Here is a 22253-nt window from a genome sequence, read left to right as displayed (position 1 = left end):
TTCCTAAATGACTTTAACAACTTTACACTACCCGGGGTCTTTCTCCGGCCAAACCATTGGCCCTCTTACACTATGGGTTCTAAAAACCAATTCCCATTGGCCAAACTGTGGTGCTCTTCAATTTGGGGTCTCACTCCCCCGATTCATCTCCCGGTGCCCTCGCACAATTTCTGGGCTGTGGCGTGTACCTCTCCCAGTGGGTCTACCCACCTGCACACCTCCACCACTGCAGTTGCCTCCGAGCTTACCTGCTCCTTACCCTAACCTAACTACCTGGGGAAGGCCCTCTGGCACTCTCCCCACTCGGTGCCCTCTCTGGCACTGGGCTACCCGGGTCCGTCCTCCGGATCCTCGGGCCCCATCCACAACTCTACCGGCTCCCAGAGCCCACCTGCGGCCTCACCTGGCCGACATCCTCACAGTGGTGGAGTGCCCAACCAACTACACGCACTAACAGGCTACACGCACAGCCATTTCCACAACACTAATGCACCCATTCACAACACCATTCTGCAACCGCACCACAAATGCCAATATCCAACCACAATTTACCTATACCCTCTACCTAACACTTACACTACCCGCCCCGGGTACTCGTGAAAGGGGTCCACTCTTCCCCCATCCACACCTTCGCACCATGCACACCACTCCGTACCACTCACTCCAACTCTCTCCACACACCTGTACCTGCACACCTGTGCTCTCACACCTGGTGCCACCTGCACCCTTCTCTCCCCAAGCGCATTCGCGCTGATCCACACACTCACTACTCATACACTGCTCCACACACCTGTCCAGTTGCACACCTGTGCAATCACACCTGTTCAATTCTCACACACACAGCATCATCTCAGCTAACTACTCCCTTCTGAAACTTGCGCTTCCCAGTCGTCCCTTTAAACTATTGCGCTCCCACGTCATTATCATCCATACTAATCTACCTGCGTCCCCACTACAGGTATCAGTCACCAACTAAACTTAACGTTACCTAATGTCATCTTCTAGATCCCTACACACAATATCCTAACCCACCCGGGCTAGTTTTCACTGCCATACACCCCATAAGCTATTGCTCCTTTGCCCCCCACATGGGAAGGGTGGCAGGGATGCCAACCTTACCCACCGGGCCCATCGCTCACTACCAATTTTGCACATCAAATTTCAACAAATCCAAAATTTGGCCAATCACTGCCCATCATCTGCCAATCACTACTGCCAATCCTTTGCCAATCATCAAATTTTGTTTTTCTCTAATTTTGGGTCCAAAACACTAACCTCATCACCCAGTCGACTCACTAATACCTCTCGGTGCGCCAATTCCTGTCCAAAGCCCGGCTTCGTAAAGCCAAGCAATGGATGCTGGTTGTTTTGTGCCAGCGGCTGAATGTGTCCGGCACTCGGTGCAGGGACGGGGGCTTACCCGGGCCGAGATCCCACGCATCACCTCGGCGTGGAGCCATCCAATGTCCCGATCTCGACCTGCCGGCACGTCTCAACAAAAAGTGGTCGCCATAACGACCCTTCCTATCCAGCTGCCCGCTCCGCCTAGTGGAGCACGGACGCGGCCGTCCCACGCGAGGCCCAGCGTGGATCGCGCACGGCGGTCCTTTCGAACCCGCCGTGGCTCGGATCCCCGCTGGTTCTCGCGGCACGCGAAGCCCGGCACGCACCGAGGGCCCGATTCGGCTATAAGTCGTTCTAAACTCGACCCCGTCTAACGTCGATGCTTCACCTGGACGCTTACACCCCGCAGCCCGTTCCTTGCTCACACATCCAGCCGTGCCCATGCTCCTCGTACCTTTCCTTACACACCCAGGTACACCCATTCCACTCACAGCCTTGGTCACACACCTGACCACCGAACACTTTGGCACACATTCATTGCTCGCACACCTCACCAATACACCTCTTCGCACCCCCTCCTCGGTCACCTCCTCTGTGACAATCACAGGTGTGCCCTCATTCGCACACCCAACCATGTGCCTCACCACCAACTCCAGCGTGCATTCCCACTCACGCTCTACCATTCCAGGTGTGCATCCTTCCATCCCAGGTGTACATCCTCGCTCACCTGTCACAACTAACTCACGCTCCGTTTCACTCTCACTACTCTCACCTCCATTCTTGACAGCGCACTCACCCTTACTCTTGCCAGCGCACTCTTTCCCCATGCACCTGTCCGTCACACACCTTTCTCGCGCACACTCTCCCGTCACACCCTCTGTAACACTCACCACAGGTGTGCATTCTTCCTTGCCTTTGACAGCGCACTCTTTCCCCATGCACCTGTCCGTCACACACCTTCCTCGCGCACACTCTCCCGTCACACCCTCTGTAACACTCACCACAGGTGTGCATTCTTCCTTGCCTTTGACAGCGCACTCTTTCCCCATGCACCTGTCCGTCACACACCTTCCTCGCGCACACTCTCCCGTCACACCCTCTGTAACACTCACCACAGCACGCTTCCATGTGCTCCCTCGCACACGCGCTACCACCGACTCACTCTCGCCAGCACACTCACTCCTTGGCACGCACTTTTTCCTCACACACCCCAGAGTCGGACTTTCTTGCACACCTCCTTTTTCGCACACCAGACCTGTCGCACACTTCACCAACGGCCTTTCACGAACACCCGGATCCAAACCAATCCCCAAGCTTCTTAAATCCCCTGGCGCATCATACGCACGACCATATTGGTCACCACTTACACCGGGTCCTCTTCCTCTTCGCTTCTCCTCCATCACCTGCGAATCCCTCATCCGGTTAATGAGCACATCATCACGATCCAAACACAGACTTTGGACCAATTATTTTATCTCCTCTTTTATCTCTTTCTTATCCTCTCTCCGTCGCTTCTTAATTTCGCTCACCCCTTCTTCCACTTCTTCTAATTTTTGCTTCATCTCCTTCATCTCTTCGTGCGCCCCTTTAAGTTCTTCCTCTAACTCCACTTTATTTTTTTCTATGTGCTCCCGCACCTCCCGCTCTTTAACCTCCATTACCTCTACCACCTTGTCCATTTTCCTCGTCAGGTCCTCATGTACCGTCTGACACTCTTTTTTAATTACCCCTACGTCCTTTTTCATCTCCTTCTGTGTCGATTTTAAACCCTCTATTACCGCTGTGTTCTTCTTTACCTGGTCCCCCAACTCCTTTTGTCCCACTGTCAGTTGTTCTACTCCCAGCGTCAACTCCTCTATACCACCTTGCAATTTTACAGTCCCCTTTCTCACCTCTTTCTCCATGCGCTCCTTACAGTGCCTCACCTCCTCGCGCACTCCTCCGACCTCCTCACTCACTCCTCTTCTGATCTCCTCTCCCATCACTTGCATCTCCTGCCCAGATGCCACCCTCATCTGCTCCATTTCCTCCCTGTGAGCATCCAGTTTGGTTTCTACCCCCATTCTGACCCCCTCTATCTGCTGCTCCATTTGTTTAACTTCCCTTTCCGCTTGGTCCCTCATGTCCCTCAATTTGCCTTCCATACTGTTTTCTAACCCCTCTAACCCATTTTTCACTCCCTCTATCTGATTCTCCTGGGCAGCCATTCTATTTTCTACCCCCGTTAACCCATGTTTCACCTCTTTTATCCCGTTGTCTAACCCCTCAAATTTCTTTTCTAATCCCTCACCGGTACCCCTCGCTTCGTCCCTCATTACCCCCATTTGGCCCTCTAATCGCCCACTATCAACCCTCATTTGCTCACTCTGAGCATCCATCCGGTTCCCCAATTGGTTACTCTGCAGTTTGAGGGACGCCTGCATTTGCGCCATAAATTGCTCCATGAGGACCTGCATCTGGGCCATCCCTCCCACTTGTGCAGCGGGTGCGGCCGCCGTAGCTATGTGCGAGGCGCCATTTCGCGCGTCTGCTACCCCCGCTGTTTCGCTCTCCTCACGTGTCTCAATTTGGTCCTGGACCGACCCTGCTTCACTCTCCCCTACCGGACCCCAGCCGTCTTGATCCGCCATAGCGCGACTTGCAAAATTCGAGTTTCGTAAAACAAATCCAAATTTTTTTTTTTTTTCCGTTATAATTTCGGCGAGCGCAGTAACCGCGGGACCGCGCTCCGAATCGATTCGGTCGAGCGCCGTACGCGCTCCGGCTCGATTTTCCCTCCCAAAATTTGGGCCTAACTAATTTAGTCCCGGGTCCGAATCTCACTCCTCGACACCAATTGTTACTCTAATAGTACAATTGGTGTTCCAAAATTTGGGCTAAATAAATTTAGTCCCAGGTTCGAATCCAACTCCTGACAACCAATTGTTACAGACACGACTTTGATGTTAAGGTGGGCCGAGCGGAATGGCCGTCGTGTCCGCACAAATTACCCGATTGTACTCGAACGTTGACGAAGCCGCGCCACGCTGGCTCAATAAGGAAAAGAAGACACCCGGCTGGGTTATAAAATGACGACACCAGGGATACGGTTCTCAAGACCTCCGGAGGAGATTATATTCGTTACGGAAGGTCAGATTACAGGGACGAGAGGTACAACATAGAAAGACAAGCACTTAGACACAATCTTATATTATTCCCGGACAGACGACAGGTAAACGGGACAACGGCTGACTCACACGGGGTTTGATGGCTAGGAAAGGCAGATAGCGATGGCTCAAGGTGCACTCTTGGCTCAAAGCAGGGTCAACACGGTTCGGTCCAGAGACGCGGGGAGGTCTCGTCGCAGCGCTCAGAGGTGACGTTCTTTCTCAGGCGGGTCTTTCTCAGGCCTCTCCAAACTCAGGCGCATCTGTTTCAGCGCTCGCAGGTCCGTCTTTCTCCCGCTGGGGGCGCATCTCACGTCACATCCAGCGCGTGGCCGCGTATATCCGGCGGGGAGTGACACGCCCTCGGCTCGTTAGCTCCGCCTCGTGGAATCGGCACGTTGCTTCTCATTGGGTGCGTGCGGGGGGTTTTCCAGGCTCCGCCCTTGACGAGGAGCTGACAAGGAGCCCCTTCGTGGTAACCCCGTGGAGCGCATGGTCTGGAGCGCATCGTCTGGAGCGCATTGTCGATGGCGGCGAACCGAGCCGGTGGGAGGACGCACACTCCCCCCCCCGCGCAGCGCCCCTCTGTTGTTGTAGACGGGGAAGAAGATGGGAGGAGGTACGGGAAAGGTCCTAAACTCACTACTGATGCCATATAATCACATTCTGGTGCAACGAAGAGTCATAATTAATGGAGACGAGGCCTTAACTGACATAGACTAAGAATAACTAGGAAGATGTCCGAAAGTTGTCTACGTGTGGTGCGGTGGACCTGGGCACGACATTTAATGGGGGAATAAGGGGAAGGTCGGCTCTACTGAGTGTTATTTACATGCAATGGGACTAGGGAATGGGGGATTGGGGAAAGTTGGGGAGTATTGGAGAAATAGGGGAATATTTACAAGCGGATATGGAGGCCAAATTCCATATTCGCAACAATATATATATATTGTTACGGACCGCAGATAAGATGTTGGTTTGCCGAGCGGATGGCACCGCGGCCGAACAGTTACCCCGAATAACCTGATTCCTGGACGTTGGCCGAAATCGCGCCACAGGTATTCAATTTGGAAACCTCTAAAGCGACCGAATGTAAAGAAGAAGAAGAAGAAGACGTACAGAAGAGTAACAGGATTTATTATTTACACACACTAAGCAAAAGGAGCAGTCAAGGTTATATACAGGGAAAATGGAAAAAGCAGGTGACACAGTGCAAATATTAACTTATACAAGCTTAATTAATACCCAGGGACAAGACACACAGAACAAACTCACGTACACAAAAGGATGGAAAGGCAGGGATGGTTTGGGGCGGCAGAGGAGGGTCCAGGCAGATGGTAGGCGTCGAGGCCCGGCTCCAAGCGCGCACTCCGATCCACGCTTTGGGGTCGAGGCGAAAACCCGGCAAACACAGCCTCGCGTCTCACCGACCGGCGATAGGGCCTAGAGGGTGTCGGCCTATTGCCGCAATACAGGGACCCCCTCACGTCTCTCTCTCTCAGTCTTGCTAGATCACGCCTCTCGTTTGTGCCTTCTCACCGACCTTGTACCTACTTTGTTCAACTCTCATGAACCTTCAAGCAACTCCCTTCACAGAACTCTCACTTCAGAACTCCGTCTGTAGAACTGCTCGAGGGGCTCCCTTACTCATCTCTCTCTTGCGCGATTTTCGCACGCATATATCATCCTCAAGCGCGGGTGTGACACGCCCTCGTCGGTTTCGGTACCCCCCGTGCTCTGTGACCTTATATGGCAATGCCACGGGCTTGCCTCCTTATTTGGACATGGCGCCGAACGGCGCGCCCCTCGTGGCGAGCTACGGGCTTGTTCCCTTATTTAGGCATGGGGCTCAACAGCCCTGCCCCTCGTGGCACGCCCTGGGCTTGCCTCTTCCCGGCGACCCCGCCCCTCCTGTTCAAACGGAGCACGTATTCACTATTTGCAGCGAAATGAGAGGGCACGCACCCCACGCTTGTGAAGCTGCTTTACCCAGAGAGGGAGTTTGGGCTGGGAAATGTAATTATTGAAGGGGAGCTATTCTTATTTGATTCGGTGCAATGGAGTGTCAATTAATGGCCAACAGAGCCTTAAACTCACATAGAATAAAGAGATAACGATTTAGAAGGGCTTAAGATTGGCTAGGTGTATGCGATGAATTAATTAAGGGGACGACCTTTGACCTTTACAATTATGGAGGTATTTACAACGATCATGACATTTACAAAGGGTGATCTTTACAACAATTACAAATCCACAACAATATATATATATATATATGTATATATATATATATATATATATATATATATATATATACAGTATATATATTTATATGTTTATATTTATATATATTAATATGTTTATATTTATATTTATATTTACATATTTATATATATTTATGTTTATATTTATATATATTTATATGTTTATATTTATATATATTTATATGTTTATATTTATATATATTTATATGTTTATATTTATATATGTTTATATTTATATATATTTATATATATTTATATGTTTATATATATATATATATATATATATATATATATATATATATATATATATATATATATATATATATATATACTAGCAGAGGTACCCGGCTTTGCACGGGAGTGGGAGGAGGAGGGGAGGGGGAAGAGGAGGGGAGGGGAATGGGGGGGGGAGGGGGAAGGGGGGGGAGGGGGGGGAGGGGAAGGGGGGGAGGGAAGGGTGCGGGGGTGCCCAGGGGAAGAAGGGCCCCTCCCCTCCCCCTCCCCCCCCTTTCCCCTCCCCCCCCTCCCCTCCCCCTTCCCCCTCCCCCCCTCCCCCCTTCCCCCTCCCCCCTCCCCCCTCCCATCCCCTTCCCCCTCGTTCCCCTCCCCTTCTCTTCCCCCTCCCCTCCTCCTCCCCCTTCACACCAGGGGGGTTGACTCAGCCTGTCATCCCACCGAGGTCGGAAGTCGGAACTCATTGTCGTCAAATAAATGTAGCCTGTATGTTTCACTCTTTGTCACATGCCGTTGGTCCCATGTCAATCGGATGAAGTTGAAAAATTAACGTTACGAAGGTTCTCTGGGACGTACTGATTCCGAATAATGAAGTTGAAAAATTAACGTTCCGAAATACGCTAATTACGCTAACAGAAGCGCTGGAGGGAGCACTGCGCTCCCTCCCTTAGATTCCCTCCCTCTTCTGCTAGCGCTAATTACGCGTAACACACTAATTTTAAAACCCGAAGTTTTTTTAATTTTAAGGTGTGCTGTAGTCAGAAGCGCTAGAAGCGCTGCGCTCCCTCCCTTCGAATCCCTCTCTCTTCTGCTAGTGCTAATAATACGCTAATTTTAAAACCCGAAATTTTTTAAATGTTTATGTCTCCGTGACATTCCTGGGACCATCCCGAGTCGAACAGTACTTTCCGCTCGCAAATCCGTCCACGGGTTCTCGAGATCTTAGAGATCGTAGATCAGGATACAGACACAGAGGCCAACTCTACTTTATATATATAGACCATCCCGAGTCGAACAGTACTTTCCGCTCGCAAATCCGTCCACGGGTTCTCGAGATCTTAGAGATTGTAGACCCGAAGTTTTTTTAATTTTAAGGTGTGCTGTAGTCAGAAGCGCTAGAAGCGCTGCGCTCCCTCCCTTCGAATCCCTCTCTCTTCTGCTAGTGCTAATAATACGCTAATTTTAAAACCCGAATTTTTTTAAATGTTTATGTCTCCGTGACATTCCTGGGACCATCCCGAGTCGAACAGTACTTTCCGCTCGCAAATCCGTCCACGGGTTCTCGAGATCTTAGAGATCGTAGATCAGGATACAGACACAGAGGCCAACTCTACTTTATATATATAGACCATCCCGAGTCGAACAGTACTTTCCGCTCGCAAATCCGTCCACGGGTTCTCGAGATCTTAGAGATTGTAGACCCGAAGTTTTTTTAATTTTAAGGTGTGCTGTAGTCAGAAGCGCTAGAAGTGCTGCGCTCCCTCCCTTCGAATCCCTCTCTCTTCTGCTAGTGCTAATAATACGCTAATTTTAAAACCCGAAATTTTTTAAATGTTTATGTCTCCGTGACATTCCTGGGACCATCCCGAGTCGAACAGTACTTTCCGCTCGCAAATCCGTCCACGGGTTCTCGAGATCTTAGAGATCGTAGATCAGGATACAGACACAGAGGCCAACTCTACTTTATATATATAGACCATCCCGAGTCGAACAGTACTTTCCGCTCGCAAATCCGTCCACGGGTTCTCGAGATCTTAGAGATTGTAGACCCGAAGTTTTTTTAATTTTAAGGTGTGCTGTAGTCAGAAGCGCTAGAAGCGCTGCGCTCCCTCCCTTCGAATCCCTCTCTCTTCTGCTAGTGCTAATAATACGCTAATTTTAAAACCCGAAATTTTTTAAATGTTTATGTCTCCGTGACATTCCTGGGACCATCCCGAGTCGAACAGTACTTTCCGCTCGCAAATCCGTCCACGGGTTCTCGAGATCTTAGAGATCGTAGATCAGGATACAGACACAGAGGCCAACTCTACTTTATATATATAGACCATCCCGAGTCGAACAGTACTTTCCGCTCGCAAATCCGTCCACGGGTTCTCGAGATCTTAGAGATTGTAGACCCGAAGTTTTTTTAATTTTAAGGTGTGCTGTAGTCAGAAGCGCTAGAAGCGCTGCGCTCCCTCCCTTCGAATCCCTCTCTCTTCTGCTAGTGCTAATAATACGCTAATTTTAAAACCCGAAATTTTTTAAATGTTTATGTCTCCGTGACATTCCTGGGACCATCCCGAGTCGAACAGTACTTTCCGCTCGCAAATCCGTCCACGGGTTCTCGAGATCTTAGAGATCGTAGATCTATCAGGATACAGACACAGAGGCCAACTCTACTTTATATATATAGATATATATATATATATATATATATATATATATATATATATATATATATATAGGGTGGTCCTCAAATGTACACCAAAAAATAAAATTGGACTTTTTTCAGGTGCTTGTTGCTAAAATTGTTCCTTATTGTGAAAAAATGAAATGTGCCAAAGATGGTTTCTATACGACGTTATTTACTACTGTCACACATGGGTTGAAAATTACAATGTTTCAGTATCGACACACAAAATTGTTTTTAATAAACTAACACTCAGATGTAATCCCAAATCAGTAAGAATGTATGACAATCATCATAAACACACAGAGTAAGAGTCCTCCAGACCATTGATTCCTCATTAATAAGTTCTGCGGTAAATTATTTCCTCCTTATCTTCTTTGCGTCGGGGAACTGATGGCGATGCCACTCAACAACTTGCAACAGGTACTGGCGCTGCTGTTCATCCTTTGTCAAGACTTGATTGTAGTCCTGTATTAATGCTACACCACGTTCTGCAAAGTCGTTGACAGTGGCAATACCGCGCGAGACTTGCTGTGATGACTGAAATGATGGGTCATCGGCCCACTCACCAGGGTCCTTTTCTAGGAAGTCAGTATTGACTTTGAATGCAGTAAAAATTCGCAGTGAGGCAGAAATAACAAAATCTGCAACAGTCTTGGCAGTGATGGCTTCTTTTGCCGTAAGATCCACATGTACCCGTGGTTGAGGATTCTCTTGGCATTCTTCTTTAAGAGCAGCTACTATCATTCGCTTGACATCAAGCTCAACACCATCGTCAAACAGAGCAAGTCCTGCCAGTTCTTCGCTGAGGTACCACAAGTGATTGGAAAGCTTTTTTCTGGTGGCTTCGGCAATCACTGAATCAGGATAGAAAATGAGTGCTTTTAAGAGAGCTAGGTCTCCAGCGGGAGCACCAATGGCAGATGGAGCGCTGAACCAGGCTTTGGTATACACTGCTCCAACAAATGCTGTAAAACACTTTATGCCAGTGAGTTCCTTTGGGGTCAATCGAAACTGATCACGGAACAAGTAGATCCTGATTCCATAAATCACACGGGCCATCCATCTTGCCCGATGCATGGCTCCTGGCTGCATGAACCTGAATCCTCTCGGAGGACGCTCACCAAACAGAATAATAGTCAACTCAAGAAGTTCACGGTAGTCATCTCGTAATTGGCCCGATTCCAGTTTCTTGATGCAGAATGAAACGACATCTTCTTTGCAACTTAAAAATACACCTGAAACTACAGAGTCCAGGTCATCGGACATGATTGGCTTAAACTTGCTTTGGTCAATGGAATTCCAGTTTGACTGGAAACGCTTGAAGACTGCTATCTCAGGTCCTTTTGATGGACCAAGAAATGGTTTGAATGCTGCCATTGCTGCCTCTACCACTAGTTCCAGAATGTGATGCCGGCATGCAAAATGTAATAGTGGTCGTCCAAGCTTTTGCTGCAAAATAGTGCACGCACCAAGTGCTGAACCAGTGTTGCTGGCTGTCGTGTCAAAGCTCATACCTGCCACCATGTCTTGCAAATGCCATTCTTCGAGGCATTGCATAACAGCAGCAGCTGTTGCTAGTCCAGTTCCTGCTGGCAGCTTTGGCACACCCAGAAGCTTTCCAGTTCCTTGTGGGTCACTGACAATGACAGGAAGGCGATCAACTTTTTTAGTCCCATCGTCTGGAAGGAGCTTGCCATCCCAATGAACCACCAGACTTGTGTTTGGAGCATAGGATGCCTGGATGTCACCTGCAATTGTCTTCCGTTGGAGCCGCCTGGATTTCCTGATCGATGTGCGGTTGATGGCCAACTCTGAAGGGTCGTGTCCCAGAGCAGAGGCTGCTGCTGACAAGATGTGAACAGCTGATCGATCGCTAACCTTGGTGCGGTCGAGAGCTGCTGTTAGGTCCGGTGTAACAATGCTACTTGCACGCTTTCGGCTCTGCCTCTTTGAAGCAGATAGAACAGCAGAGTCGTCATGATCACTGGCTTCAGCACTGCTGTCTGTTGATGATGCTAGCTCAAGAGTCTCCTCTCGGGCTGCTTGCTTCTCTTTTTCATGCTGCTCTCTTTCAGTCAACACCTTGTGGCGTTGATGTGTCCGCTCCTCTTTTCCTGCTAGCACCTTGTCAACACCAACCATAAAGCCCCGTCGACCTGGCTCCCGTTGTGCCTTAAGGAATTCACGGTCCTCTGGTATTTTGATCAGATCAAGGACATCAACATGAGCAATGTCAAATAAGTCACGTAGACCGGTTTGAAACTGCTCTTCTTTCTTTATCTGAGGGACAGATCGCCGGCTCTTTCCTTTCAGGATGGATCTGTATTGTTCTACTTTTCTCTCTAGTTTTGCAATGATATTCCCGCTCATCTGCAGTGGGGATCCGTGCTTTCTCCCAGATGCATAATGTCTCACGAACAACAGTTGTTGCGGCACTGCTTATGTCCAATTTCTCAGCATGATGTAGCTTAAAGTATCGCTGCAGAATCTCTTGCCAAGATGGGAGCCGAGTTTCTGGTAGTTTTTCAATATGGCAGCCTATCAGCCGCACATGGTTCTTTTTTCTGGTTGCTCTTCTTGAAGTACTTGCACTCGCCATCATAACTGAAACAAACCGAAATAATTTCTGTATAGTGCTGATTAGCAGATTAGCAGGGGCCATGTGACAGTGGTAAAAGTTTTCAAAATGAAATGAAATTTTACCCAATTTGTTCTCTCTACAGGTGTAATAAAAAAATGGAAAAGCACTTTAGAAAAGTTAATGTTTGCATTTGAGGACCACCCTAATATATATATATATATATATAAATATATATAAATATATATAAATATAAACATATAAATATATATAAATATAAACATATAAATATATAAATATATATAAATATAAATATATAAATATAAATATTACGACTTACGAGTTCAATTCGTTCTGTGACCGAGCTCGTAACTCAATTTGCTCGTTTCTCAAATTAAATTTCCCCATTAAAATGCATTGAAATGCTATTAATCCGTTCCAGCCCCCAAAAAACCACACCAATTTTTTTTTAAATATACAGTACAGTATATATAAAAATATCTCGCGCTTTATATTTCACCTGTATGCAGCATACAAGTTGGCAGGATGGCCTGGACTGGAGGTACGCACACTTGACTCTAAACTGTCCAGCCTGGGTTTGAATCCCGACCCAGCTATAACCTGTCATGGGTGAATCACAGGCAGGGTGATTCATCAATGTGTGTACCGCTAAACTGGGCGCCCCGTTTGCGTCCCATTAGTTGTTGGATGTTAAGGATCTCACCGTGTTTTCCACAAAGAGAAGGCGAGCTATCGCCGGCACTCTGAACAAGTTGTGGCCTGGCATGCTCTTCTCCTCTGCCGTTATATACGTCCTCCTCGGCATCTTTTTCCAGAAGAGCCCTGTCTCGTCACAGTTGAAGATTTGCTGGGGGATGTATCCTTCGGCTTCTATCAGTTCGGCAAAAGTTATAATAAAATCTTCAGCTGCCTTCACATCCGAGCTTGCTGCCTCACCATGCCCGACGACGGAGTGAATGCCGGTCCTCTTCTTAAAATTATCAAACCATCCCCGACTGGCTTTGAATGACTTCCGATGCCTTGTCCGTTGATGTTCCCGCCGCCTGCTGCACCAAATCCCCGTAAATGTCTCGGGCCTTCTCACACATGATGTTCTCGGTCACGGTATCTCCTGCGAGCTGCTTCTCCGTCAACCACACAAACAACAACTTCTCCATCTCTTCATGGATAGAGGTCCGGAGCTTTGAAATAATCGTAACGCCCTTGGCTGGCGTTATAGCCTTTATCGACTCCTTCTGCTTCAAAATCGTACATATCGTAGAAGTACTACGATCGTACTGCCTCACCAAGTCGACAACACGCACACCTCGCTCATGTTTTTCGACGATTGCGTGTTTTATATCCAAGCACATCATCCTCTTCTTCTTCTCAGTACTGCCCTTGGCACTCAATTTCTTAGGACCCATGGTTAAAACTAAGAAATTTTCCAAAATAACCAAAATGCGAAAACAAAGCAGCAGCGATATACGGCAGAGATGCTTGCACGGCAAGATAACCACGTGACCGGAACCCACCTGGTGGCGGGTGGCGTAAGCTCCAAAATAACCAAAATGCGAAAACAAAGCAGCAGCGATATACGGCAGAGATGCTTGCACGGCAAGATAACCACGTGACCGGAACCCACTTGGTGGCGGGTGGCGTAAGCTCGTAACTCAGATCTCGGCTCGCATCTCAAAGCAATAAACCGCCCGAGCGACCGCTCGTATCTCGGAAAACTCGTAAGTTGGTGCACTCGTAAGTCAAGGTTTCACTGTATATATATATATATATATATATAATATATATATATATATATATATATATATATATATATACACATCTATATATTGCGGTTTTGAGTTTTGTACAATAAAGGTTAAATTTTCCCCTCATAGTTTAGTCACACCTCAACACGTAGCCTCGCGATTGTTCAGTTATTTCTTAGTACCGTAAAATTCGGACTATTAGCCGCAACTTTTTCCCTCAACTTCGACCTCTGCGGCTAAAATAACGATGCGGCTTGTTTATGGAATTTTCCGATGTTGCGGGTTTTCCTGATGACGCGTTCAGGCCAAATCAAGTTGTTGTCGTCAGTCTCCAGTCTATGTTTAGATTTACATTAGGTTTCAAAACTGGTTTTGACTCTTCGTGAATTCAAAACCTGACTGTAAAAGTGTGCTAGTGATAACTGCTTACGGTTTTTTCCTCCAAATTTACACACGGACTTTACACACACGAAACATTCAGTTAATCGCCCTTGCGCAGACAACTAACTTCCATCATGCCGAAAACACGACGCAGTGCTTATGATGCAGCTTTCAAATTGAAGGCGATTGAACTGGCTATTGAAAAGGGAAACCAGGCGGCACGACCAAATATCTTCAACCTCTTGATATCAGTGTTAATCGTGCTTTCAAAGTAGCACTGCGGGTCGAATGGGAAACATGGATGACCAGTGGCGAAAAATCTTTCACCAAAACTGGACGTATGTGACGAGCAAGCTTCGCGGAAGTCTGTCAATGGATTTTGACAGCGTGGGTAAAAGTAAAACAATCTACGATCGTCAACAGCTTTCGCAAAGCTGAACTCTTGCATGTAGCAGATGACAGAGAAGCCACCAGCTCCAGCCAGCAAGACTCAGATTCATCCAACAGTGAAAAAGAGGCCGGGGTCAGCGATGCAGCCATAGCAGAAGAAGCTGTGCTTCTGTTGTTCAACTCCGACACTGAAGACGAAGCTTTCAGTGGCTTCAGTGGAAATGATGACGACGACGAATAAATGTGACTACCGGTATTTTTTGATTGTGTGTATTATTGTGTATCTTTGGTGTAGCTGTATTTGTATTTTTGTGTTGCTTTTTCACTGAATTTGTGATTGAATTTGTGCTTTGCGCGCGTCTGACAAGTTTCTGTGGCTGTCGAGTTTCTCACTTTTTGTGGTTAATTTTCGGACGTTTTTGCGCTTGGTTTTTTTGTGCAACATTTGCGGCTTATAAACCAGTGCGGTTTGTGTGTGTTTAAATTCCAGATTTTTATTTAATTTAGGGGATGCGGCTTATATAACGATACGCTCAATGGTCCGAAATTTACGGTATGTGAGAATAGTCCTTTTCCTGTGTTAGTTTTGCGTTGAGTAGAATAATGAGAGTAGGTCCTTCATTGCCTTATGCCGCCTTTATTGCCTTATGCCGCCTTACGCCTCCTTATGCTGCCTTTGGCTTTTTGACGCGAATTAACACGAGGCAGGCCTGGCAAATTGAGGCAAGACCGAATGAGGGCGGCGGAGAAGCTGACGGTAAGCGCGAGCCGCCAATCAGGGCTCAAAGGGAGTGGCTGCGGCACTGCGTCACAGGGCGTGGTTGGAACATTAGAGAAGGCTAAGGGCGTGGCAATAAAACCCGTTGCGCGAAGCCCCCACAGCAGTTCTGCGAAGGGGTGTGCAGTTATGAGCTTGGGGTGTGCAGTTCTGCGAAGGGAGGCGCTTGACTAGGTTCTGCGAGAGTTGGGTGCTTGATGAGAGTTACGAGTTCTGAGGAAAGACGCACATGACCCCAGCAATAAGCACTCTTACCAAATTGGACGCTCGGTTGAGCTTGAGGCAGAGCCTCCATTGGGTAACGCGAGTGATAGCGCACCGGCAACTAAACGCGCTGTGGAAAACCGCCAAGCCGGCGAGAGACGCGTACATTTCCCTCCTGCCTGCTGTGCCCTTTGTTCGAGAGACGCGCTACAAGGATCCATTCCACCGCCTGCTTGCCTTCATCGCGGGACGTGCTGTGACCGGGGAGAGCCACGCTGGTCGGGGCCGTTCCTGGACGACCAAGGCAGCGCGTGAACACTATCCGACCTGCATTTCCCCTTTGTGAGTGTGATCGGGCCCGTGTCTGGGTTTAACATAAGACTGCTTAAGGCTGCTCTGTGTCTCTGTCTTCTACCGACTTGTACATATAAGTGTAATTAATAATTCAATCGTGTTCTTCCTTTATTCGACCGTCTCGTGTTTTCCATCATTGACTAAGCGTGGTACGAATAGAACCGCTCAAATCGGGTTCCAATACTAACGGTAACTGCACGGTCCACATGGTACGCAATCCGCTCGGTGTACCCAAATTACACGTGGCTCGTGCGAGGCTTGCTTCCCCGCTTCCACGGCGGCGCAGGTATTTAGGTACCTGCGAGACTTGTCCCGAAACCCTACCTTGCGTTTGCCCGGGAGGGGCGTTTCAAGTCTCGGTTACGCCGGCCCAGAAAGAACAAGGGGCTTAATCTCCCCTTGGTAAGGGTAGGAAGGGCGGCGGAAAACAGTAACAATATTTTTATACTTACTTTTCCACATGTGACATTTGCATTTATGTTTATTTAAATTATACAATGGACTACAAAATGTAAGTGTTTCATGATATTTTTAATATTATATCACCTTTATCTATCAATATTGTTGAAATGAAGATCAAATAGCTGTATGTTGAAATATGTTGAAAAAGTCAAAACTTTACATGGGGTGTGCTTACTTTTTCACATGACTGTATATATACACACACTGTATATATGCATGTGTGCGTCCGCACGTCCGTGATAGGTTTTCGTTCGTACGATAACTTAGGAACGGCTGAAGGGATTTAAATCAAACTTGGTACAGGTATGTATAATGATGTAATAATGCAGGTGGAGGCATATCTGTCGATGTCACGACGTCAAAGAGTGCCGTTCTAGTTTTCTTTGGGTTCTGGTCCACAGAATACTCTCAACTAGTTCAGGCCACTGTGGGGCGATCATCACAGGATGTTATCTGGACCAAGCGATGTCCAAGGAATTTCCCAGCTTCTCTATTGACCCACTATCGGGTTTTTATCCGTATTTCCCACGGTCGTGCTTTTTAACTACGCCGGGTTTAATATCCCAATGACGAACCACGATCCAGCCGACACAAATAAAGGGAATTAAGCAGGTTTAATTAATGAGTTGAATTGAAGATAGGAGGAGAAGAGCCCAGAGAATGCGCACCATATGGCGATAAGGAATAAACCGCCATGGCCATGAAACCACGTCGGTTTAACCGCAACCTTACACATGCACTCAACAATGATTAATACAGACAGCAGTAGACAGAGCGTGAGATCCAAACAGGGGAGAGACAGACCAGATACAGCTGCTGCTTGCTCCCCCGTCCCTCCACCTTTATATCCGCCCGACACTAATCCAACCATATGCTCATTGACTCGTCATGCAACTTCGTCGTTTTGAGCCATTTACGGTCGCCTCAAACTGTTTGTGGTTACTTTGAGCCGTTTCCCGAAGCTTGAAGCTTTTTATGGTCGTGAGGTGTCGCTCTTTCCATCCTCGCAGAGGTGTAGCTCCTGCCGGCAAACCTGGTTAACTATTAATTATAAAGCACATAGACCGATTACGGAGGGAATAATTTAATTAAAGTATTCGTGTGGAAGGATGACCATTCTGTCTGGACATACCTCGACAAGTGGTAATCCTTGTACATAAATAGCGTACATGCTATGTTGAACATTTAATAATGAAATAACAAGACTACATTGCCTCCTTTAACTCCTGTCACATCACCGCAACATTATATATATAATATTTGTGTCATTACCCCCAGGTTGTACAGTTGACCCCCTTAGCATTCCATATTCTTTGCCTCGGTGGGGTTTTGTCTCTTTCTTAGATGCCTGGGAATCTGTGTTTGAGGCTGTTCAGAATACGAGAAGAGCAGCTGGACTTCCTCCGCTATCATTCACAGGTACCCTGCCACCCCCAATTTATTTTTCATGGTTCACAATACACATTCATTTCCACCTCTCCCTTCTTCCCACTTGCCCCTTCCACTCCAATCACAAACTATCTCTCACTGTCGTTTTCCCGCACCCTAGCCATTGCCGCTCAGCGCCTGCTGGGCCTTCAGCACCCATCACTGGGTTACTTGCTGGAGCAGTTGGGTGGGGCAGGCGCTTGCCCCGGTTACTCGTTCCGCTTCCACCCGCCCCGTGCACCCAGCCCACCCCTGCCCGAGAGCATTCACGGATGTGCCCGTGCTCAGCCTCACATGTGGTCAGTATTACGTCGTGTGTTCGTGTTCGTGTGTGTGTGTGTGTGTTCGTGTGTGTGTGTGTTCGTGTGTGTGTGTGTGTGTGCTTGGTTGTTATCTACAATTGCGGGTTTCAGGAGGTGGAACGGAGTCCTCCCAGGACCCATCATGGGCCAAGCTGTTCAACTTTTTCATAGTTTTGTTCCAAGAGATATTTTCAGGATCGTCACCGAACCCCAGATTGCCTCCAGTTGTAGTTAATTTGTGGTAATATTCCCAGGGATGGTTTTTAAAATATCGGTGAGGTTCTTCTTCCTCATTCCTTTTGCACCAATTTATCACTGGTACACACATTGCTCTGCATAAGTATTGAAACGGTGAAGTCAAATTTGTTATTATTGCAATGTACTCAAGAAATTTGGATTTGGGATGAAAAGATGAATACGAGGCAAGAGTTTTTTTTTTACAGCGTAGCCCATGGACATAGGGTAATGCCGTCGAGAACAGTGTTTGTCTATCCGTATGTCCCCACAAATGTACAACAATCCGAGCTGAGGATCTGGTCACATGTCAGGGGGATGCATTTAGTAACCATTACAGTTACAGTTACACATTCATTCATATTCATATATATATATACCAGTAATTATGTGACTCCATACTGTGAGTGAAGAACTGCCAGTAAGGTGTCCCATACAGCCTTTGCTGCACCTTACTGGGAGAGATAAGCACTGCCTGCCACACGGTACATTACCTCTGGTTTCCACCCACAACATGGAGTCGACCTGGTTGCGGTTGGGAGTTACTAATAATGGTATCTGTAATCTGGTTCTCCAACCTAATGAGCGGACAACATGACGTCATCGCCATGCACGTCCGCCTTGCCTGCAAAGTTCCAGAGGAACCATCTAGCAGTGCGTCATTACGGATTATAAATACAGATACTGTCACAATATGTGACTGATATAAAACTTGTTTTATATATACTGATATAAACTGATATAAACTGATATAAAACTGATATAAAACTTGTCACAAGTGACTGATATAAAAACCGAAAGGGTCACAGAGTTACAAGTGTATGGAAAGCCTCACTGCGTTGCCCTGATGAAGCCCCAACATGGGCGAAACCAGGTCGGTAACTGTGAGTTTTGCATGCACTTGTGACAGTGGTCGGTAACTGCTTCATCGAGCCATGCCTATTAACAAGCTCGCCTCAGCCCTGGCTGGCTGGCGGGGGCCCACCGGCCACGCCCTGGTGGTGAGTTGACGTGGCCACACCTCGTTCTTCCCGCCCCGCCCCTTCTTCTCCAAGCCTGACCTCGTGTTCAATGGCGGCTGAGCCAGGCAGCGAACGCTACTGGCAAGTCAAGGAACACAATTTGGAGGAAGGCTGCGCCGCAATATGAATTGACAAGGGGGCCTACTCTTATTTAATTAATACAACGCAGATTCAACTATTGGGAACAGATCCTTACCTGAAACACATACTAATGAAATAACTAAAGGAGAAGCCTATGGTGTGCTACGTGTTGCTCGTGGCCGAACTAGGGTGCGACCTTTGACCTTTACACCAAAAATGGGAGTATTTACAGGGGATTATTTATAAGGGAATATTACAAATATTTACAAAGTGGAGGGTTCTAAAAACCACAACAATAGACATTTTGGTTTTTGCCGGACACAAGAGTGTATACACCAAAGATCGTAGAGCGGAGCAAGATAGGCCACTCGTGCGCAACCGCGTTCAATTCGGTGAAGTACACAATGGAGCAGAACGGCGGCCATTTTAGCAAGCAAGCGGAATTCGGGCTGCTTCACTGGAAGATTTACTTCACGAGAAAAAAAGAAAAATTATGTATCATTGGCAAATGTACTTTTAAACGCTTGCCTGCAATGATTTTTCACACGTTTTACAGGTGGAAATTAAACTTACAGTACCCATGCTGACCATTGCATCTCATGACAATTTACGAAAAGATATGAATAAATTATTTTCAATTATTTGCACTACATTAAGTCGGTATTAGATGCACAGATGTCCATGTATTGAAACATTTCAGTGTTCATAGACATTTCAATGTCTTGCATAATTTTAAATCCTATCCCAACAATGTACTTGTATGTAATGCATCATGACCTTCTTTGTCCTTCTCTCCTGACAAGGTGGAGGAGTTTCTGTCAAACCTCGACTCTGATTCTGCAACTGGACCAGTCGGCATCAGCCCACGGGTCCTAAAATCCTGCTCTGCCGCTCTATCTCGCCCTCTCTCTGTTCTTTTCACCCTCTCTTTTGCTCAAGGTCATCTGCCAGCATCTTGGAAATCAGCAAACATTACTGCTTTACACAAAAAAGGTGCAAAAACAGATTCTTGCAACTACAGACCAATCAGCCTGCTTCCAATTATCAGCAAAGTCATGGAATCCATCATTGCTTCGGATATAAAATCCTTCCACTTCTCCAATGGCTTGATCTCTGATCATCAATTTGAATTCAGACCAGGTCACTCTACTCTGGACATGTTGCTTCTGCTGTCTCAACAATGGATGGAGGTCCTCAATGCCAAACAGGAAATCAGAGCTGTCTCACTTGACATATCACGTGCCTTTGATACGGTTTGGCACCCAGCTCTGCTCACCAAACTCTCCTCCTATGGTATCCAGGGAAACCTCCACTCATGGCTTGCGGACTTCCTCTCTGGTCGAAGGCAACGTGTGGCCCTGAATGGATTTCCCTCATCTCCCTTTCCTGTTCTGGCTGGAGTTTTTCAAGGTAGTGTTCTGGGCCCTGTGCTATTTCTGGTCTTCATCGATGATCTCCCCGACTCTCTGGAAAATCCTCTCTATCTCTTTGCTGATGACTCCACTATCTGCCGCTCCATTCTTCATCCCTCAGATCGGCAGTCTGCAGCCTCCTCACTCTCTGCAGACCTGGACAAAATCACAGACTGGGCAAACAAGTGGAACATGTCTTTCAATCCTGACAAATCTCACACTCTTACGATGTCTCTCCGAAAAGACCGACTGGACAACCCTCCCATCCACTTTCTGAATAATCCTCTCCAAGAAGTTCTGTCACTCAAGCTTTTGGGTCTCACTATCTGCCATGATCTTTCTTGGGAAAACCACATTTCCAAGCTGGCCTCCAAAGCCAGTCGCCGACTGGGCATCCTCCGTCGTGCGAAGTCCTTCCTTGGCACACCTGAGCTCCTCACCACATACAAGGCTTTCATCCGCAGCTCAATGGAATACTGTTCCCCCATTGGGCTGGTGCTCCTGCCTCACACCTAGCTCGGCTTCACGCTGTTGAAACCAAAGCTTTCAGAATCATTGGAATCTCCTGCGATGAAGTTAACTCCGAGGGCCTTTCACTCACTCACCGCAGGCAGGTTGGTGGTCTTTCTGTCTTCTACCGACTCCTCTCCGGCTTTGCTCCCCCATCTCTCTCTGTGCTCTGTTCCCCAAATATTCCTCCAGGTCGCACAAGATCTGCCAGCAACCCTCTTATGATTAAACTGCCAAAATCTAGGCTCTCTGCTCACCTTCACTCTTTCATTCCCCTTTTCTCCCGCCTCTGGAACAAACTCCCTCACTCTCTTCAATCCCACTCCTCCCTCCAGGTCTTTAAAACAGCTGTTCACCACCATCTCTTATCTTCCCCCATCCAAAACCTTGATCTTTTCTACCCCTGCTAATTTCACCCCAGATACACTTTTTGGAAATTCCAACTTCTTTCCTGGAAGTCCTTGCAGTGTTCATATGTTTTATACCTCTCCCACCTCCCCCAAAGCCCTCGCCCTCCCACATTTCTCCCGTTGTCCCTGCTCTCAAATGTTGTGTTTGTGTCCTTCCCCCTCTCTCCCCATCTTGTCTGCCGCTCCCCTTATTTTTTGTGTTTTGTGTGTCGGTTTGACTTTTTGTGTGATTAATGTTGGCTCTTTCACGAGCCTCGATCTTGTATACAAAAAAAAAAAAAAATGACAGCAGAAATGAATGATATGTTTATTTTCCTTCGTTTTGCTACAGAGCCATGTGCTTGAATGAACATTAGATTCTATAAAGGTGTGCAATATATGTTATTACATGCAAATATCATGAAACCATTATTAAATCAGATTAATGATCTTCATTAAACAAGAACTTTAATATCCATATATTTGCATGTAGATCAAATATAGATAAATGTAGGCTGTCGTTCAAATCATACAGATCACAGAGTATGAAAGAAGTTGTCCGAGCAAGCATTATGAGAC

At 47.2% G+C, this 22253-nt stretch overlaps 2 protein-coding genes across 5 annotated transcripts in view; both read left to right on the top strand.

Annotated features, from left to right (window-relative positions):
* GHITM (growth hormone inducible transmembrane protein) overlaps positions 1–22253 on the top strand; it is a 213140-nt gene that overhangs the window by 49233 nt on the left and 141654 nt on the right. The window lies entirely within an intron of this gene.
* LOC137421345 (uncharacterized) overlaps positions 1–22253 on the top strand; it is a 303203-nt gene that overhangs the window by 222635 nt on the left and 58315 nt on the right. For all 4 annotated transcript variants that reach the window (XR_013622345.1, XR_013622346.1, XM_068107313.2 and 1 more), the window contains 2 exons: positions 17641–17715; positions 17846–18023. Coding sequence is in view for 2 of the 4 variants with exons in the window: in XM_068107313.2 (XP_067963414.2) it covers positions 17641–17715; positions 17846–18023 (253 nt within the window). In the remaining 2 variants the exon portion in view is untranslated. The remainder of the gene's footprint in view (positions 1–17640; positions 17716–17845; positions 18024–22253) is intronic.

The sequence above is a fragment of the Myxine glutinosa genome, chromosome 2 (genome assembly GCF_964187855.1).
Source record: "Myxine glutinosa chromosome 2, kmMyxGlut1.1, whole genome shotgun sequence".
Taxonomy (NCBI): Eukaryota; Metazoa; Chordata; class Myxini; order Myxiniformes; family Myxinidae; genus Myxine; species Myxine glutinosa.
This window is presented reverse-complemented; position numbering and strand designations above follow the sequence as displayed.